This window comes from Dipodomys spectabilis, unplaced genomic scaffold, assembly GCF_019054845.1.
Source record: "Dipodomys spectabilis isolate Male_0828 unplaced genomic scaffold, ASM1905484v1 ptg000032l, whole genome shotgun sequence".
In the NCBI taxonomy this organism is placed as follows: Eukaryota; Metazoa; Chordata; class Mammalia; order Rodentia; family Heteromyidae; genus Dipodomys; species Dipodomys spectabilis.
This window is the reverse complement of record NW_024870709.1, coordinates 32,902,341-32,925,806: the sequence shown is the minus strand read 5'-3', so window position 1 is coordinate 32,925,806 and position 23,466 is coordinate 32,902,341. Positions and strand designations below refer to the sequence as shown.

At 40.5% G+C, this 23,466-nt stretch overlaps 1 protein-coding gene across 2 annotated transcripts in view; it reads left to right on the top strand.

The window, feature by feature from the left end:
• Positions 1 to 6,274: 6,274 nt before the first annotated feature.
• Positions 6,275 to 23,466, top strand: part of Ccdc80 (coiled-coil domain containing 80) — a 35,335-nt gene continuing 18,143 nt past the window's right edge. Inside the window, exons 1-4 of one of the 2 annotated variants that reach the window (XM_042676761.1) lie at positions 6,275 to 6,458; positions 6,569 to 7,078; positions 7,463 to 9,381; positions 17,118 to 17,274. In XM_042676761.1, the coding sequence (XP_042532695.1) occupies positions 7,495 to 9,381; positions 17,118 to 17,274 (2,044 nt within the window). In that variant the 5' untranslated portion in view covers positions 6,275 to 6,458; positions 6,569 to 7,078; positions 7,463 to 7,494. The other variant, XM_042676762.1, reaches the window with a different exon arrangement.

Sequence of the window (23,466 nt, the reverse complement as noted above, 5' to 3'; positions counted from 1 at the left end):
CAAATGTCACTAGTTGGGGACTAAGACTTTAATACATGAGCTCTTAGTGGACCATATGAGATCCAGACCATAACAAAAAAGATATAATAATTTGAAAAAGCTACTAGCACTTGATAATGCCAGATCTTCCCCTTGCTCTTCCTTCACTCTATTACCTTTTATTGAAATATAATTTTCTTCAAAGTGCTCATGACTCACTGCTCACCTACCATCTCCTTGTCTGTCTCACTAATCAATTATGAGCAGTACCAGGACAGAGCTCTATCCATTTGTGTATTGCTGTATTTGTAGACCCAGAATAATGGCCAACACATAACAGCCTTTGAAAGAATTAGTGAATGAAGATTTATATTTCTATGCATAACATATTTTAACTTAGTTTTACAATTCCATCATTTGTTGCAAGTATATGGTTTAATTTCGATGATTGGCAGAGATATGTATTTGGTTCCCACTATTGCTTCCTATACAGAGCTAAAGACAAAAGCAGTGTGGACTTTTTACTTCTCTTCTTCAAAAGTGAATGCTCATAATTGAGTTACTTTCTGTTGTTTTTTTTTTTTTGGGGGGGGGTCCGGTCTTGGGCCCTGAACTCTGGATCTGGGCACTGTCCCTCAGCTCTTCAGCTCAAGGCTAGCACTCTACCACTTGAGCCACAGCGCCACTTCTGGTTTTTGTTTTTTCTGCTTATGTGGTGCTGAAGAATCGAACCCAGGGCCTCATGCATGCAAGGCAAGCGCTCTACCACTGAGCCATCTTCCCAGCCCAATTTAGTTACTTTCTGTTTTATTTTTAATCTCCCCTTATTTACTGTATCTGTTGACATAGACTTACAATGTTACTACCTTAACTGTATGACAGAGTGACAAGAAGGATGTTCATTAACTCAATGATGCCTCTTGTCCTCAGAAGCTAAAGATCTGCTTGGATGAACAAGACACCATTTATAAAGTACAGAAAGGGCAGATGAATTATGTTGCATGGAATCTCTTATCACAGAAGGGGGAGTGCTCCAGGTTGGAATTTCTGAGAAATCCTATAGGATCTCAAAACCCAAGGTCTTGACATGGAAGTATAAGCTGAATATAGAAAGATGCAGTAAATACCCAAGAGAAAAGACCCAAAAGTTAATATGGTCCAAGGTACGGTCTACGAAAATCTGCTTCATACTCCTGCCACCCTGATTGCCACTCCTTTCTTCCCTTTACTTTCGTCTTCTAAGTTTATATGCAACAGCCTCATTTTAACTTTACCTATACTCAGACCCAAAGTGATTTCTTTTTTTTTTTTTTTGGGGGGGTCCAGTCGTGGGGCCTGATCTCTGGGCCTGGGCACTGTCCCTCAGCTCTTCAGCTCAAGGCTAGCATTCTACCACTTGATCCACAGTGCCACTTCCGGCTTTTTTCTTTTTGATTATGTGGTGCTGAGGAATCGAACCTAGGGCCTCAGGCATGCAAAGCAAGCGCTCTACCACTGAGCTACCTTCCCAGCCCCGAAAGTGATTTCTTACAGCTTTATTCTCTAAATACCCAAAATTTAACACTACCCACTTCCCTTTGAAATACAGACATGTGCATTTAACCGCCTGCTTGACATCTGTACCTGAATACATAACATGCATTTGTTTCGAACTGCTCTTGTCAAACACAGCCTCCCAGACAGAGTATCTGGAACTCTCACAGACTCTCGTGGCCTCTTGAACCAGTGGAACATATGAGGAAAGATATCACTCGGTTGCTGCTGTGGGTCTTCTTTACAAAGTCTGCTCCAGGAACCAAAGAGGTGAAGCAAAGGGGAACCTGAGTATAACAGGAGTGAACTCTGCAATATCCTGCAGCTGGGGTCATCTCTGAACATACACATGAAGAGAAAGTTGGAGTACTGATGTGAAGAACATCATAGTTGCTCATCTTCTCCAACAGGCTCTGGTGTTCTAGGGAAAGAGACTGCATGGTTGACACTCATTCCTAGTACAAAGTTCGCTCTTTTGACATATCTTTGAAAGAAGGACTAAAAACAAGAAAAATTTAGATCATCTCCATATTATTGGGCATGGAGAGAGAGAGAGACAATCAGAATATTGATCTTCAAACACCATGGATATAAGCTTTTTGTGTTCATTGAATGGCCAGTGGTTGCAATTTTGAAATCCCCAGTCTCCAACCCAAGCATTCATTCCTAAAGCAGCAAACCCTATTGATCACAAGCTCACAGCTCTTACATAGACTAGCAACTGATAAAGATTTGAATTTCAATCATCCTGCTTAAAGATTCAAAATGAACTATTAGGTTATTCACAAAGCACCTTAAACTCTACTTAGATGAGATATTCCATTTTCTTTAATTACATGATAAATATCTCCTTAATTAAACAATTATCCACCTGAAAAATTGCCTTCATAATCACACTAAGCAGTTCTAGAGTGATTGCATGAATTTTTTAAAGAATATTAAAAACAGAAGAGCTTGGGTCATTATTCTATTAGGTAACTTACATTTAAAAAGTACCATTTTCTTTTTTTTCAACTTTGAATTAAGCATTGACCCCTGTTGATATTTCAGGGCCAATATCCAGCATTTCTTTCGGGAATTCTTTTTCCCAGAACTTCCCCAGGCTGTGCCAGCATACTGAAGTTAGTCATGGTGGGTTTTCTTTGTTCTTTTCTCTTGTGTTTATCTAGCTCTTACTGCCTTGTGAATACTGACAAAGTGTTCCTTTGCACTCTGATGGACATAAATGTAATTGGAGACTGGGCATTTGCTTAAGGTCTGCAAGTAGAAAGGAAAAGTTCACAATGGCCTTCGTGTGAATACTGTTTGTGTCTACCTGAAGGGTGGGATGAAAGATCTCATCAAATCTTCCTTCTGAGGAGTAGAGTATCACAGTGCAGGGGAGCTGGTTTCCCTCCTTCTTCAAACTGGAGTCCTATTTTCCTCCCTTTTGCTTGTTGTTTATTTTATTGTTATTATAGACATGATATACAGAGGGGTTATTATGTCATAGGTCATGTAATGAATACACTTCTTTTTGGACAGTGTCACCCTCTCCCTTGCTTGCTCCCAGTTCTCCCTCCCTGCCCCATCTACATCCAAAAGTTGTGTAGTTGATTTTCATCATGGTATCTAATGAGTACCACTGCTGCATTTGTTTCCCTTTTGCTTTTATTGTCATTTCCTCTTAAGCAAATGACTTTTCTTCAGATAGCAAAATAGTTTGAATTTAGTTCAGCAGTATTCACTGCCGAGTGTTACTTTGCACCCAAGAAGCAATTGGAGGTGACAGAAACCCCAGTTTCTCTGATGTGCTTTGAACAGCATGTTTCTGAAATTGGGTTCCAGGTTACTAAAGCCTGAAGTCAGCGTGGATATGACTGGTTGTTGCCCTCCTTAACTGCACTCTAATTTTCATCAGATTCCTCCCATCCTCATTTCCCAAAAGCAATTCTGGGTTGAACATTCCTCCATTGTCTCCTGCTAAATTACTATGCAAGCAGTGTCAGGTAGTTTCCTGTTTGTCCATTCCCAAATCAGCATTTCTAAAATCTACTTTCAAATTGTATCCTTTTTATAATTGTAACCTTTCCAAGTTCTATTCTTTTCAACTTAACATAAATCTCTCCTTTTCAGATCTAAACCCTAGCCCACCCTAAATAAATCTTTTAACTGCAGAAAAAGAGAAAGATTTAGCTGGGTATAGATCATACTGGTAATCTTAGCTACTCATGAGGCTGAAATTAGGAGGATTGTTGTTGGATGCTGATCCAGGCCAAAAGTTATTACAACTCCAATTCAACAGAAAAGCTTGAGTGTGGTTGTATATCTGACATCCCACTCGAAAGGGAAGTGCAAATATGTGGAACATAGTCTAGGCCAGTGAGGACAGAAAAGAAGATCTCAAATAACTAACTAAAGCAAGGCCTTATCTCAAATAACTAAAACAAAAAGGGCTGGAGGTATGGCTCAAGTTTTATAGCACCTGCTTCACAAACACCAGGCCTTGAATTCAAATTCTAATACCTCTAAACAAACAAATAAACAACCCTCACCAGAAATATCTAAATTAAACAATAGAGCTATTAAAATATGGAGTAGAAACAGGATTCCCACAAATTCCCCAGGAAGCAGGAAAGCTATGAACTGGTTCACTAATTGCACTTATTGTGCATGTGATTCCCAGACTTCTCTCAGGGGGCTTGTCTGAGGTCCTAAGTAAGAGTTTAGGAACTGAAATGGAAAAATACTGAGCAAGCAGGAGAGCTCCATCCTCCTTCTACCCCCTTTGTTGGTGAAGTTGTGTACTTGGATTGGAGGGGAAAAAGTAGGGAAAGATATATTGGGATAGCTCCCCTACATGTGTTTAGTACTCCATCTACTGGTCAAAAAGCTCACAGAGGAGAAGAAAGCCTGAGGTCTTGGTCAGATGCAGCTCTGCGTTGAGGTACTCACCCTCTGGGATAACCTCAGGTAGCAGAAGTTGTATCTCAGCTTTAGTAGGATGCAAGTCACAAATGCTGTTCACATTGCTCAGAGGTTTATGGAAACCATGAGGTATTGAGGAAAACTGATATACCGGATTTTAAGGGCCTACTTAGAAAGTAAAAAAAAAAAAAAAGCACAGCTACACAATTACTCTAGAAAGAATTCTAAAAGTGTAAGTGGTTGGTGAAGCAAACAAAAATGAGATTTCCTGTGATCAGGATAAACACAAAAAGGAGTTGAGAGCACAAGATAAAAAGGGAAAGTGTTGGTGAAAATGAAAGGGGGAGACAGGACACTATCATGTTTTGTAGACAGTTCTAAATGTAGGTTTGAATTTCACAGCTACGCTTTTGTGTGACAGTAGGAAATATACTTGGATTCCATTTGTCCATAGGACAATCCTATTAAGTATCAGGGATAATGTGGGAGTCAAATAAATGAATATGTGAACCTCTCAAGCCCACAGAAATGTTCAGTCAGTGGTAGTTGTTATTAGTTGGGAGAAGAAACAAAGAAAAGGAAAAACAATGAAAAAGGAAGTGGCCCAATAAGACATAATGTCAAATACCTTAGTCAATAATGGAGAGCATACACACAAAGCATTTGATCAATTTCACTCTGAATTCTATGACACTAGAAATTGTCTCCACCGTTACTGTGTTCATAAGAGTCCACCTCCATGGGAGGAGGATCTTACTTCTGGGACTTCAGACTACAGGCTGGGAGCTCTACATTCAATCCTCTTACAGGACTTCTCCAATTCAGTGCTTGGAGATGGTGTGAAGGAAAGGCAGATGTGACAACGGGATGAGGAATGATGGGATTGGTCAAGGGACAACTAGAGGTGATGTTTTATCCAGTAAGAAAAGCTAATAGTATGCTCTACCATCCGGGGAGGATTCTGGTGACCCTAGATTGCCACATCAGCTGAAGTTAATGTTGCCTTGAAAAGGCTAGAAAAAATACCTGTAAAATCGAAGACACTTTACCTCCTCTCTAAAAGCTGAGTCCTCAAGGTAGACTCACGAGGTGGAAGTTCATAGCTCTCTCAATCCTTCAGTACCTGATATGAGTACTTGTACGACTTGTCACAGCCCTCCAAACATCTAAAGCCTCTCTAGTGAAGATTATTCCAATATATACACACATGCACACACACACACACACACACACACACACACACACACACACACACACAGATTCAAGACCTCCAAGAAAACCCTTTGTCTACCGTCTCTATCCAGAGCACTGAAGCTTGAAACCAGAAAATCTGTTTCCTGATGTAACATCCAACTAGTCTCAGGGGATAGCAGCCATTGCCTGCATTTCCAACCTTTTACCAGCTTCCATCCATGCCAAGGAGAAACTAAGACTAAGAACACAGTAATATGATCCTCAATTAGCGTAATATAAAAACAACCCAGTCATGTTTTCCATGGGCTTTTCCAACCTCAAACTCAAAGCATAAAGCAGAGAGAAAGAGATAAAAATATGCACATGGAACTATAAATAGATATATATGGTCTGGGTGCACAGCCAAGTACTCTGACCCAAATGAGTATCTCTCTGGCTTTAGAAAAACCAAGCATCCAGATGCAGAAATCTGAGAATTTGCTGCTTTAAAAGTGTGGTGTGAGAACAGACAGGAAGGAAAAGCACCCTGATTACTTGGTGTGGAAGGGGTTAAGTCCTCAGTCATTCTATTCTGAAGTGATTTATGATGATGTGTAGAGTTTCAAACTTTCCCCCAGCCCAAAGTACAGCCCTCTCCCTTCTGTCTCTCGATGTGCTGAAATGGGAAGGCGGCATGCTTTGCTGATCTGTTAAATTCTTAGTGAAGTTTCCTTGATTTCCAGTGGCTGCTGTTGTTTGAGTTTGGTTTGGAGCAAAACTGAGCGAGTTCTGACATTTCTGGGACTGAATCCAGTCAAGAGGAAGAAGAAAATAAGGAGAAGGAAAAGAGGAAGCAAAAAAGAAAGGTGGGGAGAAATAAAGGGAGGAGAGGAGCAAAGGAAAAGGAGGGAAAAGTCTTTTTTTCATCACATTCCTGTTTTTCTTTTCTTTCTTTCTTTTTTCTTTTTTTCCTCAGCCTGGAAAACATATTAATCCCAGCGCTTTTTACTCCCGGAAACAAAGGGACTGAGCCAGACTGTGGGAGAAAGGGTGATAAGAAGGATCCTGGAACTCTTAAGAGGAGGGAAAGAGTGAGATTTCAGAAATCACCAGGACTTTAAGGGACATTTCAATCGCCACAAGGAACTGGCAGACAGAGACACACCAGATCCAGGAAAAACTGCAGACAAATGGAGATACAAAGACGTACAAGGACAGCGTCTTCCACCTCATCTCACTGGTCTAGGAGGTGAAAAGACACAGCCAGGAAAGAAACGGAATCAGCTCAGCTCTCAAACCAGGACAGGCTGGGAACCCTGGTGCTTTTCTTTGCAAACTGGACCTGAAGTCCACTTCTTTTCTAATCACTTAACCTCAACCAGGAGTCAGGGGACGGTGAGAAGGATTTCATCTAGAAACTGTCCTGGGAACTGAACTTCAGATTTCTTTAGAAAAACCTCTGCAGTCCATCTCTATAAGCCACAATGTAAGTGTGTGGAGCTGGCCTTGGGCGTGTTTGTTTCTTTGTTGTTTATTTGAAGGAATGTGATGTTGTAAATGTTTAAGATGAATAATTAATGTGCTTAGTTCTCTAGGGCATCCAGAGAGTTAGTTCAAATGCTGTAAGCACAGTGACCAGAGAAGCTAAGTTGGATTTCCTGATTGATGTAACTGTCTCTGCTCAGCATTGACAAATCACAGGAGCTTAAAAGTCACAGGATCTCATCTTTTTCTTTTTCATTCTCTGATCCTTTTTCTTTTGTAGTCACCACTTGCCCCTCCCCTTGGCTAAAAGAGATAACAGTCCAGCTCTGTTTGCAATTTAACCATCTCTTTTCTTTTTTTCCTCCCCTCTCCTTTCTGTCTTAAGACCCCCACTGCCTTCCCAAAGTGGATTACACAATGATGTGGAGAATGGGACCCTGTTTGACCATGCTGGTGGCAATGTGGCTGGTATGTGCATCAGAACCTCGCCCCCCTGCCACCAATAGAAGAGCCCATGAAGGTCAGAAAGTGCCCTTGGTCTCCACACCCAGCAACAGAGCTGCTCAGTTTTTGAGGCACACAGGGCGATCTCGCGGGATGGAGAGGTCCGCTGTGGAAGAGCCAAATCTTCCGCCTCTCCAAAGAAGGAAGAGTGTGCCAGTATTGAGACTAGCTCGCCCAGGGGTGCTCCCAACCCCCTTGGGCATCAATGAGGACCCTGTGAGACCTGAGCTGAGACCCACAGCCCGAAGCTCCCCTCGAGAGATGGTCCGAGATGAAGGGTCTTCAACTCGGTCCAGAATGTTACGTGTCCCCTCTGGATCCAACTCTCCCAACATCCTGGCCAGCTTCGCGGGGAAGAACAGGGTGTGGGTCATCTCAGCTCCTCATGCCTCAGAAGGCTACTACCGTCTCATGATGAGCCTCCTGAAGGACGATGTGTACTGTGAGCTGGCCGAGAGGCACATCCAGCAGATCGTGCTGTTCCACCAGGCAGGCGAGGAGGAGAGTAAGGTGCGAAGAATCACCAGTGAGGGCCAGATCATGGAGCAGCCCCTGGACCCCAGCCTCATACCAAAGCTCATGAGTTTCCTGAAGCTGGAGAAGGGCAAGTTTAGCATGGTACTCCTGAAGAAGACACTACAGGTAGAGGAGCGCTACCCTTACCCAGTCAGACTGGAGGCCATGTATGAGGTCATCGACCAAGGCCCTATCCGCAGAATAGAGAAGATCAGACAGAAGGGTTTTGTCCAAAAGTGTAAGGCATCTGGGGTAGAGGGCCAGGTGGTAGAGGAGGGCAATAATGGAGAAGGAGCAGGAAGGCCAAACCTGGGCAGTGAGAAGACAAAAGAGGACCAGAAGAAAGCACAGATTCTCCCAACCAGAGAGCCTCGGGTGAAGGTGATGAGAAAACTGGCTACCACCAAGGCAGTTACGCCCTCTCCACCACCCACCCCAAGGGCCACCACCCTTCTTCCTGCTCCGGCCACAACAGCCACGAGGGCCACTGCCCGGGTGGTCACAGTAGCTGCAAGACCTACCACCGCCACTCCCTTTCCTACCACCCAGAGGCCCTGGACCCCCCGACTACACCCCATCTCAGCCTCCCACAGGCCCCCGACAACAGTGGAGGTGCCCACTGCCAGGGGCTCCTCAGTGTCAGAGAATCTGTACCCTCTACCTAGGAAGGAGCAGCCGAGGGAGAGGCCACAGACCACCAAGAAGCCCAGCAAGGCCACCAGCTTTGAACCTTTCACAGCCGCCCCTCCCACCACCATCTGGGCTCCCACAAGAACCGTAGGCCAGGGCCGCTTCCGGGACAACCGCACAGACAGACGGGAACATGGCCACCAAGACCCAAATATCGTGCCAAGTCCTCACAAGCCAAGCAAGGGGAAACTCGCCAAAAAGAAGGCCCAGGACAAAATTCTTAGCAATGAATATGAGGATAAGTATGACCTGAGCCGGCCTACTGCTGCTCAGCTGGAGGAGGACTCACAGGTCTCGAACTCGCCTTCCCAAAGTGCAAAGGAGTCTAAACAACATGACAAGCTTCAGAAACCTGAGAAGGAGAAGAAAAAAAAGGTGAAGAATGAGAAACCAGACAAGTTACTCAAGAGTGAGAAGCAAATGAAGAAGGTGGAGAAAAAGAGCAAGCAGGAGAAAGAGAAGAGTAAGAAGAAAAAGGCAGGGAAAACAGAGCAGGGTGGCTATCAGAAACCCACGACGAAGCAGCCACCTCCGAACCCCAAGAAATCAGTGACTGACCTGCTGGGGTCCTTTGAAGGCAAACGAAGACTCCTTGTAAGTAATCTTTGGCATTATTCTGTGGGCTGAGGTGGGCATGCTTGCTCCTGCTTGTCTGGTTAGTTTTGCAAAATTACATTGACAGATGCCAGGCTGAGGCTGAACCTGTGCTTGGTCAAGAAGCTCAGGAAGTTTGGCTAGAAAGGACAGCCAAGCTAGTAGCACACAAGTCCACACAAGTCATGGCCTGATAACATAGAGTCCATGGTTGGAAGTTCCTGGCTCAGGGGGAATAGCTATAGTCAGCTTCCTCCAAATTACACAATATACACCCATCCTTTCAGCTCTTTTCCAAAAAATATTTGGGAATGCAGTTTAACCTTTAATCAAGGTTAAAGAATAAAAGAGTAAAGGAGCTATCTATATGGATTGCATTGACTATAGTCACCACTCAGGATTGGTGCTTCTCCTTAGGAGCTAGAAGCATGCGTGTGGAGAACATGTCAGGGTTCCTTTTCTCTCTCTCCCTCATTAGAGCTAAATCAAAGCTGACCTGGAGGGCTGAAAGGGGAAACTGAGGCAACCTAGGTCGAGAGAGGGGTTGATTGAAAGAAAGAAGGGTCTGGTTGTTAGGACTCTCTCTGGAATTCTTTTCATTTTTCATTTTACTTTTTAAATGTACTTTATTGCTATTAGGAATGTGATGTGCAGAGAGACTACAATTACATAAGTCAGGTAATGAGTACATTTCCTTTCACACAGTGTCTTCTCAGGGATGCTTTTAAAATCCTCAGGCAGAAAATATTTTCCCATTAAGGCTACCTCCTTTTATCACTGCCAAACTACTAACCAGATCCAAAGGCTGGAGCATGGGGAACTGGGTTAATTATTCTGACTTCCAGTACCCTAGAGATGCATTTGAATTTGGTGTTAGATATCAGGCCCTACCAAGTGAGTGACTGAAGGGTGTGTGTGTGTGTGTGTAAAAGGAGACTAGCAGGCTCTACTATTTGCCCACTGCTTCCAATTACCACTAGGGTTAAATGAATCATAGATTCATTTTTTTTAATCCCTTTGTTTCCTTACTTGCCACTATCCAACAGAAGCTAGTTAAATCTAAGAGTAACTTTGGGCAGGAATAAGACTATCCTAAGTGGAAGGGCAGTTGTCATCAATGACATGAAGAAAGCTCCTTCACTTGTGCATTTCTCCAGGTGCTCTTATATAGGATTCCTTCACAATTTTTCATTTTTCATTTTTCTCCAGGCTCTCAAAGTAGAAAAGAGTAGGTTACAAATGGATCACAGGGAAATAGTAAGTTAACGTTGGTTAATGTGAGTCAGGAATGGGGGAAGTAGTTAGCACCTCTCCTACTGAACTCACAAGCTGAATGTGCTCTTGCATTAACCCTGAAAAGAGAAGGTTCTCTCATCTCATGGAATTTCTTTGGGAGTCTTTTAGTTTTTGCATTCTGATCTAAATTTGAACTAATGTTTTGGGCATAGAGACTGTGGTACCCATTTATCTATCATTTCAAAACATTTAAATGCCAAGTTTTGAAATGTTAACCAGAGTAAAGATCATTATGGTGTTTATTCTGGGTAGAAAACATCTCAGATTTTCTTCTTGGTTTTCATCAACAGTGATGATAAGGATTAGCATGAAGTCTTAGCTTCAGTTGATTCTAAGGACTTCGTGTGTATGTGTGTGGGGGAGGGTGTTATGTACTTTTAATATGTCATTGCTATTTGTTGTAGTCCTGGGAATTGAGCCCAGATGCTTGACTATGCTAGGCAAACAGTCTACCATTAAGCTACATTCCCATCCTTTTATGCTATAAAGATACTTAGTACAAATTTACCAGATGATTAACTATCTCAGAGGTTTAATAGCTGCTTACATATTCCAGTATTTTGGTACTTCAGTCCATAAATGGAAATTAGAATTAAAAGAGTTGCTGACTTCAGAGTAGACGTCTATCTGATACATGGATGTTTGACAGAGGACCCGAAGAGCGTGGGAAAGCATTACTATTGTGCTCTCTTGCTCTCCTCCTGAGTACCTGGGACATTTTCCAGCCCACGATAGCACATCACCCAACTCTACCCACTTAGCCAACAAGGCAGGCAAAGTGTTTTCAGGGCCGAGTTTTAACCACGGACAAAATAATCCTGGGTAAAATGTTAGGATTGTAATTGTGCACCCGTCTGGCAAATACTTCCATTGCCCTTAGTTTGTGAGTCAAACATAAAGGGTTTTCATATTGTATTCCTAATCTTGGTCATGCTTTTGCTTTCTCCCTTTTCTTTACCCAGCCCAGCTGGGTCTTTTCGGCTTTTAACAGTATCCCTGGTCATAAATTTCTAGCAAATGAAGCTCAGATGACAGCTTTTGCTGATGTCATGTGAGGCAAAACAGAAACCAGCTGGAATTGCTCCTGGCAGTGCTGGCTCTTTGGAATTAGCCAGAGAATCAGGTTTGTTATTAGAAAGAGAATACCAACAGGAGGCATTTCAGTCTGTCAGTCCTGCCTGGGACCAGCTGGTGATTATATCAGAAATGTGTTTTCTGAAGAACTAATGATGTATGAAGTAAGAAGAGATTAGAGAAGACTAGATGAAATGAACATGCTATAAAAACAAAGATGGAGAAAAAATGTTTCACCAGACAGAGAGGAGATCAGTGTGTTTTGGAAATGAAAGACATTACTGATACCATTAATCCTTTTTCTACTCAGTTTTCCCATCAACCTCTGCTGATGTTATTCAGGAAATTCAGTGATTCAATTAATATTCACTAAGGCTTAGCACTGTTGAGATGTTCAAGTGTGGCTGAGAACATTTACCTCTAACTGGCTTGAATCTGACTAAGTGTGCAAAAGAGCAGGTTTGCATTCTAAGAAACAATGCTGCAGCTCACTCTAAGAAATGGGTTTTTAGCTTACCTCCCCAGCTTTTCATTTGCCTGATGTATGAGTATAACTCATCATAAACACTTGCTACTTTGCATTTATTTATACCATTCTTTAGATGAGGAAACATCATCTAATTGCTACTTAAGCAATTATTTAACCCTGGCAGCAATGGTAGCCTACTTTGTAGGCTATTTGCATTCTAGAAAAGGTCAAGGACATTACAGATAAAAACCTATGTACTATTATCAAGACAGAGTTTAATCTTTCAGCCCCCTGCCTCTCAGCCTATCACTGAAGAAGATCATATCATATATGCAAGATACTTTGTCAGACAGTATGTTTTAATTCTCACTGCAATCTGATAAGTAATGATTCATTAACCCTGCTTGACAGAACAGAAAACAAAAGCTTAGAGAGACTGAGAAATCTACCCAAGATGAATGGTTAACATATGACAAAGCTAGCATTAGACTTGTATCCATTTGATTTCTAAGGTCAAGCTTGAGTCACACTCCCATTCTGTCTTCTAGGGGGTGTCACCTTTCTGTGGCACATATCATAAAGTGAAGGGGAAATTGAGGAACCGTTTAGTTAGTAAATATCAATTTTAAAATTCATTTTGGATACTGAATTGCCAAAGTAAGTTGTAGGATATAGCAAGTGTCATGTGAACATTTTGTGCTAAGCTCAAATGTATAATTTCTTCCATTTCTACCTAGCTATATCTCTCTACTTCAACTCTGTTAATATTGAACTGAATCCCAGTTAGCCTAACCCTGCTGATGCTTGACATTCACTGTAGCGACAGTGTAGGTTAAGTAGTTTATTACTGAAACCTTGAACTCTGTGGAGTCCAACTGACAAGCCATTATTTGGTACTCTGAAATCTACCTGCTAAGGGACCTCAAGACACTGCATTGCACAAATCCAAACATAAATTGATGCTTTCTTTTTCCTATAAAAATCTAGTGTTTTGAGCTTAACTCAGTATTTAGAAATAATCTGCAGCTTTATCCTACTCCTAGCATCTTCCCTTCCCTACTTGTTCACTTTACTTATACAACGGGCATTCTTCTCCTCACAGGCTCATTGGGCCAACACACCATTTGAAACAGAAACATGAATAAGATCACAACACAATTTTAACTGCATGTGACAGACAGTATGGAGGACGAGTTTAGGAGGTGCTTTTTAGGAAGAAGAGCCTGGAAATATTTTCCTTTTTAAACACTCTTTAAATGCTGCCAAACTAAAAACAATTAATGTGATGGAGATGTCAACATACAAAGGTAAAGAGTTCCTAAAAGGTGTCAGATGAGCAGCTTCCTTTATTTTTTTTCCTGTGTATACTTGAGAAAATATTAAATATTAGAGAGAGGGTCTCTCCAACTAGCTCTATCTAGACATTGATAACCAAAGACCCTGATGCTCCTGAGACCTTCTCCTTTCCTGGGGATGGAGTGATGTCTGTAGATTGAGAAATATGACCCTCCACCATTTGCAGGAGAGTAACAGAGTCTAAAGCTTCAATATCTTAAGGAACTTGACATTAACAGAAAAAGAATAGTAAATAAAGGAAATATATAAATTCTGTATGAACTAGACAGACCTTTAGAGCTACATAGCTAAAAGAAGCTTCCTTCTTTGAGCTAAGGTAGTGGGAAAAGTTATATGAGTTGGGAGGAAAGTGGGTGAACCATTTACTCAGCAAGCATTCATGTGTTGGGGTACTGTCTGTACACATATATGGCTCAATTCTCACTACTCTATGAAACAGGTACGGAAGCAGTTGTGTGGTAAAAATGGCAAAGCTGAGATTCCTAAGATTAGTAAAGATTGTAAGCCAGCCATAGGTTGAACTAGGACAAAAATGTCAGTCTGCCAACTTTGACTGCAACCATTCTTTCTCTGTGCCACTTGGCCAAGATTCCTTGCATTTCCTCATTTAGATTGGTGAAAAAGGTTTAAGGGAGTAATAAGAGCAGCATTAGCAAGAGAAAGCCTGAGATGGGATCCTGGAGAGCTGAAGCCAGAAAATGAGTCATGCAAAGGAAATGTTACCCCTTGGGTTGAGGCATCCTTGGGCAAAGGCTGAAGGTGAAAATAAGCATCAGGTCTTTATTTATTTGAAATTCCTGCTGGGTATCCAGAGCTTAACACTTCTGTGCACACAGCTATGGAGAGAAGTTTTCCTGCATGAGAGAAAGAGTTTATCTGTAATTATGTATGGTCTGAAAATCTTAATTATACACACCCTGGGGGAAGGAGAATACTAAAGGAGGCTTTGAAAACTCAGAATGTGGTCATATCATGGTCTGTCTGTGGACAGCATGAGGTATATGGAAAAGTATGAGTCAATGAAATGAAACCTGTGTATGGATTCTAAGCCATAGAAACAAGTAATTGTCAGTCATTGGGGAAGCTGTCCTGGGAATCCTTTCCTTTTTAAGTATGGGTTTATCCTTAACAGAATTTAAGGAATCTAAAATCATTAACAGGGAATCCTTTTTACTTCTTTGTTTTCACTGTTTCAAGTTATCAGTTAAACACACATTTTTGTTAATTTAAAAATAGAGCCAGAAAGAAAAATACTAAAATAAGTTAAAGTACAACTTCAAGATTCAGTCTCTCATCTCAAAAACTAGACAGCTAATTAAAAACAATCTCCAAATACCATCACCATATTTTTTTCAGTCATTTTAAATCATGTTTAAACATCAAGTGTAACTAAATGAATAAATTTGGGATTTTTAAAATTATTTCTTTCTCCTTGGGAATTACATTTTTTTGTTTGTTTGTTTTGGGGTTTATTTTTTGTCAATTGTAGGGTTTGAACTCTGGGCCTGGGCACTGTCCCTCAGCTTTCAGTTCAAGGCTAGTGCTCTACCACTTGAGCCACAGCACCACTTCTGGTTTTCTAGTGGTTTATTGGAGATAAGAGTCTCATGGACTTTTCTGCCTGGGCTGGCTTTGAACTGTGATCCTCAGATCTCAGCCTCCTGAGTAGCTAGGATCACAGGTGTGAGCCACCTAGCTTTCTAGCTACTACATAGGTCCTAACAGATATAAAAATACAAAATAAAGGGGCTTGGGAAGTTGGCTTAGTGGTAGAGTGCTTGCCTCGCCTGCATGAGACCTGGGTTTGATTCCTCAGCACCACATAAGCAGAAAAAAGCTGGAATTGGCACTGTGGCTCAAGTGGTAGGGTGCTAGACTTAAGCTAAAGAGCTGAGGGACAGCACCCAGGCCCAGACAGCGTTCAGGCCCCACAACCAACAACAACAAAAAAGAACTGAGAGTGTCTTGTTTAAAATTAATAACAATTTGATAAACCAAAAAGAGAGAATTAAAAAAAAAACTATACAGAAAACATCTGCTAATGTTCTACCCCCAAAGCTATTCAATCAATGGCTAGGTGCATTAGTGCTTGCCTGTTTTCACAGCTACCTGAGTTCAATACCCAGTAGTGAAAAAAAAATGCTATTGAATACATTTACATTTGAATTTCCTTGAAGGGGAGCATTTTGTTAGACTTAGAGAATCCGTTGCAGATAAAGCCTGCAAGGCACAATAAACCAATCTGACAGAGAAAAGTAAATAGATGGACTTGGGACCAAATGAATTGACCATTTATCTTTAAATATTTGGAAAAAGTTAGCAACATGGTGAAAATTGTCAAACTAGTAGGTACAAACTTCAGAAATTGTTTAAATGATTAGGTGGGTAAATAGAAAAGTGTCTGATAAACGTGAACATGGTACAATTTGAGAAGTCGTTTATAGAAAAAAAATTATAAAAGCTTGCTTCTGAGTTCAGTGAGTCAAAGGTAAATTGACAGTGGTTATTGTAAACACTGGCCTGTGAGCTATTTGGAAGTCAAAGAGATAAACGGAGCCTGCTTATCATCAGAATAAAAATTCCATATCGTCCCACCTCCAGGGTGAACAGCATCATGCCTTCACATTTGGGGAGTGTAGAACATAGTTCTGGTGTCAGTTCAGGAAAATCTTTCAAGTTGGCAAAAGCTCAAAAAAGTAATTAAGAGAGTCGAGGAGCTTTTGAGGTCCAATTTCAGAAAGGAAAAATAAAAGTGAGATATTTTAAGAGAATTTAAGAAGACCTTTAAAAAAAGAGAGACATCTTCATTTTAACCAAAAAAATGAAATGTGTTTCATGTGTTTCTCCGATTACTTATAATTATATTTCTTAGTTGCATTGCTTTTCCTCATTTTCCCCAGAAGAAGTGAAAAGTCACAAAGTAAAGATGAAAGAGTTAAAACCATCCTGTCTGGATACTCCAACATCAAACCCTACTGTGTGGGTTTGACAATGAATAATAGCTATGTGATAAAATGCAGACCAAAAGGTCATCATAGAAACTCCCTGTCTACTATAAATCCTAAACCATACAATGTTCCACAGCAAACAAGGCCTGGTTATGAAATTATCTCAACTATGTGGAATGTGAAAAACCATAACCACTAAATCAACCAATGTCTGATTAGCCATTTAGGAGAATGGAGAGCCAAATGAAGCAAGGCAGATATTTGTAGAAGAATTACAGCACGTAGGACATTAATATAACACAACGTCTTTGCAAAAATAAGAATTCCTGTGTGGAATTCACAAATGGGGAACCTAAGACAGCATGATAAAATAAGAAAACTGAGTAGAAACAGTAAGCTGTCCTGGATAATTAAAAACAACAACAACAATAACAAAATTCCTGTCTAAGTGGCCTACTCAGCTTTCATTTTGATGACTGTTCAACTGAATAGTCTAGTTGAATTGCCTTCTATTTCCAAATCATCTCTTGGGGTTTTGCCTCCGTGTGAATCTAACACTGAACTAATGTTTGCTTGTCCTTACCCACCTCCAGTTGATTACTGCTCCCAAGTCTGAGAACAACATGTATGTGCAACAGCGCGATGAATACCTGGAGAGCTTCTGCAAGATGGCCACCAGGAAAATCTCCGTGATCACTATCTTCGGTCCTGCCAACAACAGCACCATGAAAATTGACCACTTCCAGCTAGGTTCTCTTTAATTTTTAAAAATTACATTATTGTTTCCCTCATCTCTAGGATGGGACAGACAGTAAGATTGAGGTCTTTGGGGGACCTAAGGGCACACTGAGATGTCAGAGGGTTCTTTGGCTGTGGTTGGTTATACAGGTGAGTTGGCTGATCGATTTACATAGACATTCCAAGGATATTCTGTCTTAAGTTTTCAGTACTTTAAAGTGAAAAGAAAAACACATGTACTCTTACTCTGTTCTTGTCTGAAAGTCAGTAGAGGGAAAAAAGTATGAAGAGTATGAAGAAGAATCAGAGAAGTATCCAACCCCTTCTTGATCTTGGGTGTTTTTACTTCTGAGTATCTCCCTCGGTTCTGTCTGCTGGGGTTGACTCATTACTCATGAGGACCTGCCAGACTCCTGGAAGTACTTGACTTTGGCAAGCCCGTAGAAGGAATTTAAGGGGAGTTGAAAGGAGCTGTTTAGCTAAATGAAAGCTCACCAACAACATGGGCTGACTTATGCCCAAGTTCTTTTGGAGAGTAGAAGAATTCGGCTGAGGATTTTCATAATTTTCCATATTAATTACGTATGTGATGGTCATGAGCTCACAGCTCAGCCTTGGGCAGCTGAGATCTAACTCTTAACAGCTTCCCAGGAAGATTGTAAGACTAACTGCAAAGACTAGCTCAGAGGCCAGTCTGACCTAGCCAGTTTCTATCCTTGTCTTGCTTTGCCTCCCATTCCCTTCCCTTCCCTTTCCTTTTCCTCCAGCCCTCATTCTCTCCTTCTCTCCCTCTCTTCTTCTCTTCTTCTCTTCCTCTCTTCCTCTCTCCTTCTCTCCCTCTCTCTCTTTCTTTCTTTCTTCCTTTCCTTCTCTTATTTTTCTTAACTGTCCTTAAGTAACTATACAAATGGATTTTAATTCAATAAGTCAGTTTATAAGTACAAGCGTCTTGATCAATGTCAACTCTTTCATTATTCTCCCCCATCTCTTCCAACCAGTTTCTTTCATATGTATTATATCCTTAAAACTTTATTTTTTAAATATAATTTTATTATTACTAGGTTGTTGTATCGAGGGGTTACCATGTCATAAGTCAGGTAATGTGTACATTTCTTTTTTGGAAATGACACCCCATCATTCACTTTCTCCCCAATTTCCCCCTCCTGTTCCTGCCCACAAGTTGTATGGTTCATTTTCCATAGTGTCTACTGAGAACTGTGCTTATATTTGTTTACCCTTCCTCTTTCCTTTTCTGCACATCCCCCTTGTCTCCCCTAGAAGATTTTTTTAAAAACCCAAAAGCAGAAACAAACAACAACACTGTTACCACCATATCACACACACACACACACACACACACACACACACACACACACACACACACTCATACATACATACAACATCAACAAAACATGTTTCCATTTCCTGGAATTTTCTGGTGGTGGTGGTGGTGGTCATGGGTCTTGAACTCTAGGCCTGAGTACTGTCCCTAAGCTCTTCACCTCAAGGCTAGCACTCTACATCTTGAGCCACAGAGGTGGCTCAAATAAGAAATGTTTTCTGGTGGTTAATTAGAGATAGGAGTCTCACAGACATTCCTTCCCAGGCTGGCTTTGAACTGTGATCCTCAGATCTCAGCCTCCTGAGTAGTTAGGATTATAGGTATGAGCCACTGGTGCCCAGCCTGAACAAAATTTTTAATTATAATATATTGTATTGGTAATTACAAACACAGATTGTACAGGAGAGCTCTAAGATTTAGGAATAAATGTTCAGTTATTCATTCTCTTTCATTAACTCACTGTTCCCAGAGATAGCACAAAGAACAAGTAAATCTCACTCTTGCCAATGTCCCCTCATAAATTACTGTGAATTAATGATTGAGTTGTGGACAATTATGCCTGAATTGAGTGTACATTTGAAAGGAAGAATTAAAACAATTAAAAATTGCACTTCATAAAAGCAGTAAATGGGCTGGGAATATGGCTTAGTGGTACAGTGCTTGCCTATAGCATGAATGAAGCCCTGGATTTGATTCCTCAGTACCACATAAACAGAAAAAGCTGGAAGTAGTGCTGTGGCTCAAGTGGTAAAGCTCTAGCCTTAAGCAAAAGAAGCTCAGTGATAGTGCCTAGGCCCTGAGTTAAAGCCCCAGGACTGGAAAAAGAAAAAAAAAAAAAAGCAATAACAGAATGGCATAACAGAAGTAGACCTGGAAACAAACATTGAAATCCAGAGTTAACATTTTTCCTGTGTGATCAGAGGCAAGTTAACTCTTACATGTTAAAAGAAATCACTCTTATTTCAGTCTATGGTACAGATTAAAGAAGATAATGTATACTGATGCTTGCCTAATAATGGACATTACTTTTGTGGCCTTCGTCATCATCATTATCATTTGCTCTGGCAGTTATCTGGACATCAGTGAGCTATCACTAATATGTTTTAGTTGTCATTAGAACATTTACAATGATAAAATAAATTGCGGTTGCTTTCTGCAGATTATAGCATGCTGACTCATGAGCCCTCACAACTGCTTTTCCAGATCAGAGTGCATTACTACTCTTGATGATAAAGAGATTAATAGTATAACACCATGTTTAGTGGTTAACAAGGATTCAACCATTTGTTTCCTGCAGTATCACATTGTAGCATGAGCCAGTAGGCTAATTAAACTACAGATGTCCAGTGTGAAAAGCATTCAGTCTAGTCCACAGAGTGGTGCTGGCTAGTGATGAAAGTCTTCCTGGTCAGGTGTTCCCTGTGTTGAATGTGTTACCCATTAACTCTCCCACAAAATATTCTTATTCCTTACATCAGAGAAGTTTGGAAAAGTTGCAACACCTTCTACCTTAACCTCTACATGTTTCTATTATAGACATCTGGTGCTGCCTTGGCAAATTTTTAGAATAATTCAGCTGTTTTCTAGACATCTGGATTGAATATGGGGGCTGATGGTTTTCTTTACTGCCTTACTGAAACCCAGGTATTGAAAAATGTGTATTTGCCTCACTGAACGGCAGTCTGGACCTGATTTGCAGTGGGCGGGGATTTATTTTGTTGCTTGTCTCATTCCTGGAAGGCCTTTTTCTCCTTGTGTTGTGTCCCAGGTTACCCTTATGGGAAAGGCTAAAGTCCTTTCAGCCAAGACTAAGGAGTCAGCCATGGGAAAATAAGAATTGGCATGAGACCTGGTCTCAATGAACCAAACTCCAGTCTTGTCCAATTTTCAGCTGGAAATCTACCCAACAGCCTTATTTTTTTCCCTTAAAAATAAATTGAGCACTCCCTACTTTCCCGAACTTTTACTAGGCCTTGAAAACAGATACTTTACCTCCAGCCGCAGTACAGGCTAGATGCACCAACTAACTGCTTCATGTTGCTAACTGTAATTGGACCATTGGTGATGTACCTACAAACACCAGGAAATTTAACGTAAGGTTTCAGTCATTAGACTAAAACACAAAGGCATTTATAATGACCATCCGGGTTTGCCACAGGAAAGCATGAAAGCTTAAAATGGCCTAACACATAAAGAAAGTTGTTAGTATTAGTAGCATTTAAAATATCACTTTAATTTAGGGGTACCATTGTATATGCTGAGGGGACAGAACATAAAAAAGTTTTGTCACATAGAAAGATGTTGCTGGTTAATTGTACTTTGCTAAAGAATCTAAAGAAGTCAGTTGCTGAGATATAGGAAAACATTTGTTTTGTTTTGTAGGGTTTTTTTTTTGCTGTTGTTCTATCGAGCAAGTATAGAGTTTCAAAGAATTTGACACTGGTGTTTGATCCCCAAGTTGCAAGGAATAGAACATTTTACAGAGCAAAGGAAATTCTTTATTATCTTGTTTGAAATAAGGAGAGTTTGATAGTAATTGATAAAATAAAGTAGAAACTTGATGTAGGTGAAATCCAATGACAAGAAGACACCAAATATTTATTGCCTGCTAATATGAATAAGGAATATACAAAGATGTATTAAAAGTAATTTTTATAAATAATATTGTAGCAAAGATTGCAGCCTAAAATAGTCTGTCTTTGATCTTCTGGAAGATAATTTTTTTTAATGAAGAAGCTTCTAATAATAGGATCCATAAATTCAGGTTTCTTTCTGAGGCAGTATTGAAAATTTTACCCTTTAGTTCCATTGACTCCTTTTATTAATGTTAACAATGCCCAGCAAGCTGCCTTCTCTTGACACTGTTGGCCAGGGTTGAGAGGCTGAGGGAATGCTCAGATGTCCGAACACTGGCTGTTATGACCCCCCGTATGCATTCTCTCATTATCAATCATTACCAGTCAATCTAGACAGGATGAAGAGCCTGCCCCCACCTGGCTCTCATCCTGTCCCACCTCTCTTACTGTCCTAGGCATCATGGGTATCAGGGTCAAGATCAATTCCTGTCAATCAAGAGGTGAAAATGCCAACATTAAATATACCAAACAAGTGTTTGAAGAATGTTGTAGAAGATGAGGAGCTTTTGCCCGATAGGTGATAAGTCTACTCCTTTTTTTTTTGTTTTCATTTAACATTTTAAACAAATGATGCATTTTCTGAATTTTTAAAGTCAAAGCTACATGAAAGGGTTTACAGAGGAAAATCTTAAGCTTCTGAGCCTATGTTTCATTATATGTTATGATTTCCTGTTTATTCATCCCTTTGTGTGGATACAAATACACACAAATTATTATATTCTACTTTTTTAGATAAAAAACAGTTTGTGTATAGGGTACTGTATCTTGCTTTTTCATTCAAAAAATATTTTGGAAGGTCTTCCCTTACAGCTGATAGAGCTCTCTATTCTTTATTAACTCCCTGTGAGCTTCTACCATGGTTTATTTAATCAGTTTTTCCCCACACACTTAAATTGTTCCCATAACTTTCTTTATTATACATACAGCATACAGAGTTATTATATCTAATAATGAAAATTTGGATAAACTTTATCATAATATAGAAAGTAAGATTATTGAACCAAGCAGAAAATATATCTAGTTTTGATGGCTACTACTATATCTCCATTACAAATTGAGTCATTTTGTAATCTTATCAGCAATGTTTAAAAATAGCTAGTTCCCCTAATCTCTATAATTCAAGTTTTATTAAACTTTTGGATTTTTTTTTTTTTTTTGTCGGTCATGGGGCTTGAATTCTGGGCCTGGATACTGATCCTGAGCTCTTCAGCTCAAGGCTAGTGCTCTACCACTTGAGCCACAGTGCCACTATCACCTTTTATGGTAGTTAACTAGAGATAAGAATGTCAGAGACTTTTCTGCTTGGGTGGATTTGAATTGGGATCCTCAGATCTCAGCCTTCTGAGTAGTTAGGATTACAGGCATGAGCCACTTATACCTGGCTATGTTTTTTACTTTAGTCTGTAAGAATAAATAGCTCTCTGTCCTTCTTGTGTCTAATAATCATTTAGGAAACTTGTTAAAATGCAGATCTCTGTGCCTCACTGACAGTGATTCTAATTCAAATGTTCTGGATCCAAGGACTATAATTTAACAAGTGTTTCTGGTGATTGTGATGGAGGCAGACACCGGTTTGCACCATGTCAAACTGTTGGAGGAGAAAGGAACCTCTGACTCAGTGGGAGAAACTGAAGTGGTCCAGAGCTTGGTGAATGGATTGCTTTTAGTGGAGGGAGGATCGGGAGGAGAAACCACAGGAAAGAAGCCATCAGAGGTGGAAGCTTTGACCATGTCTGACACGTAGCTGTTTAACATCTTACAATTGAAGCTAAGTTTTCTGAAGTGTCATTGTTGTCTGTGGTGAATCATGGAAGGACAAATGTAAGAAATTTGACTATTCATTTTGAGGTTTGGATTGTTAAATGATGCGGAACTCAACAATATCTCATCCCGTAGCTAAGGCCACCATGCAAGAGTCCAGTCTAGCCTCCCTTTCCTCAATAATATTAGGTCCAATATTATTTTAGGTTTAGGAACATGTTAGGAACATGTGGACAGTTTACAAGCCATTTCCTAAAGAAATTTGGCTTCAAAGACTTGCAAAAGAGGTCTTGGATAAAACTTAGGAAGCATCTACTCTAAGTTACTTTTCCAGACTAATGAGAACCTCTTTTCTTCCCAGCCTAGATTTATACAGAATGCAGAGGCAGGAGCTGGCTTCACATCTAGCTTCGTCAGAATTTGGCTCAGAGTAGATTCTGTCCTGCTGTAGAGCTGTTCACATCC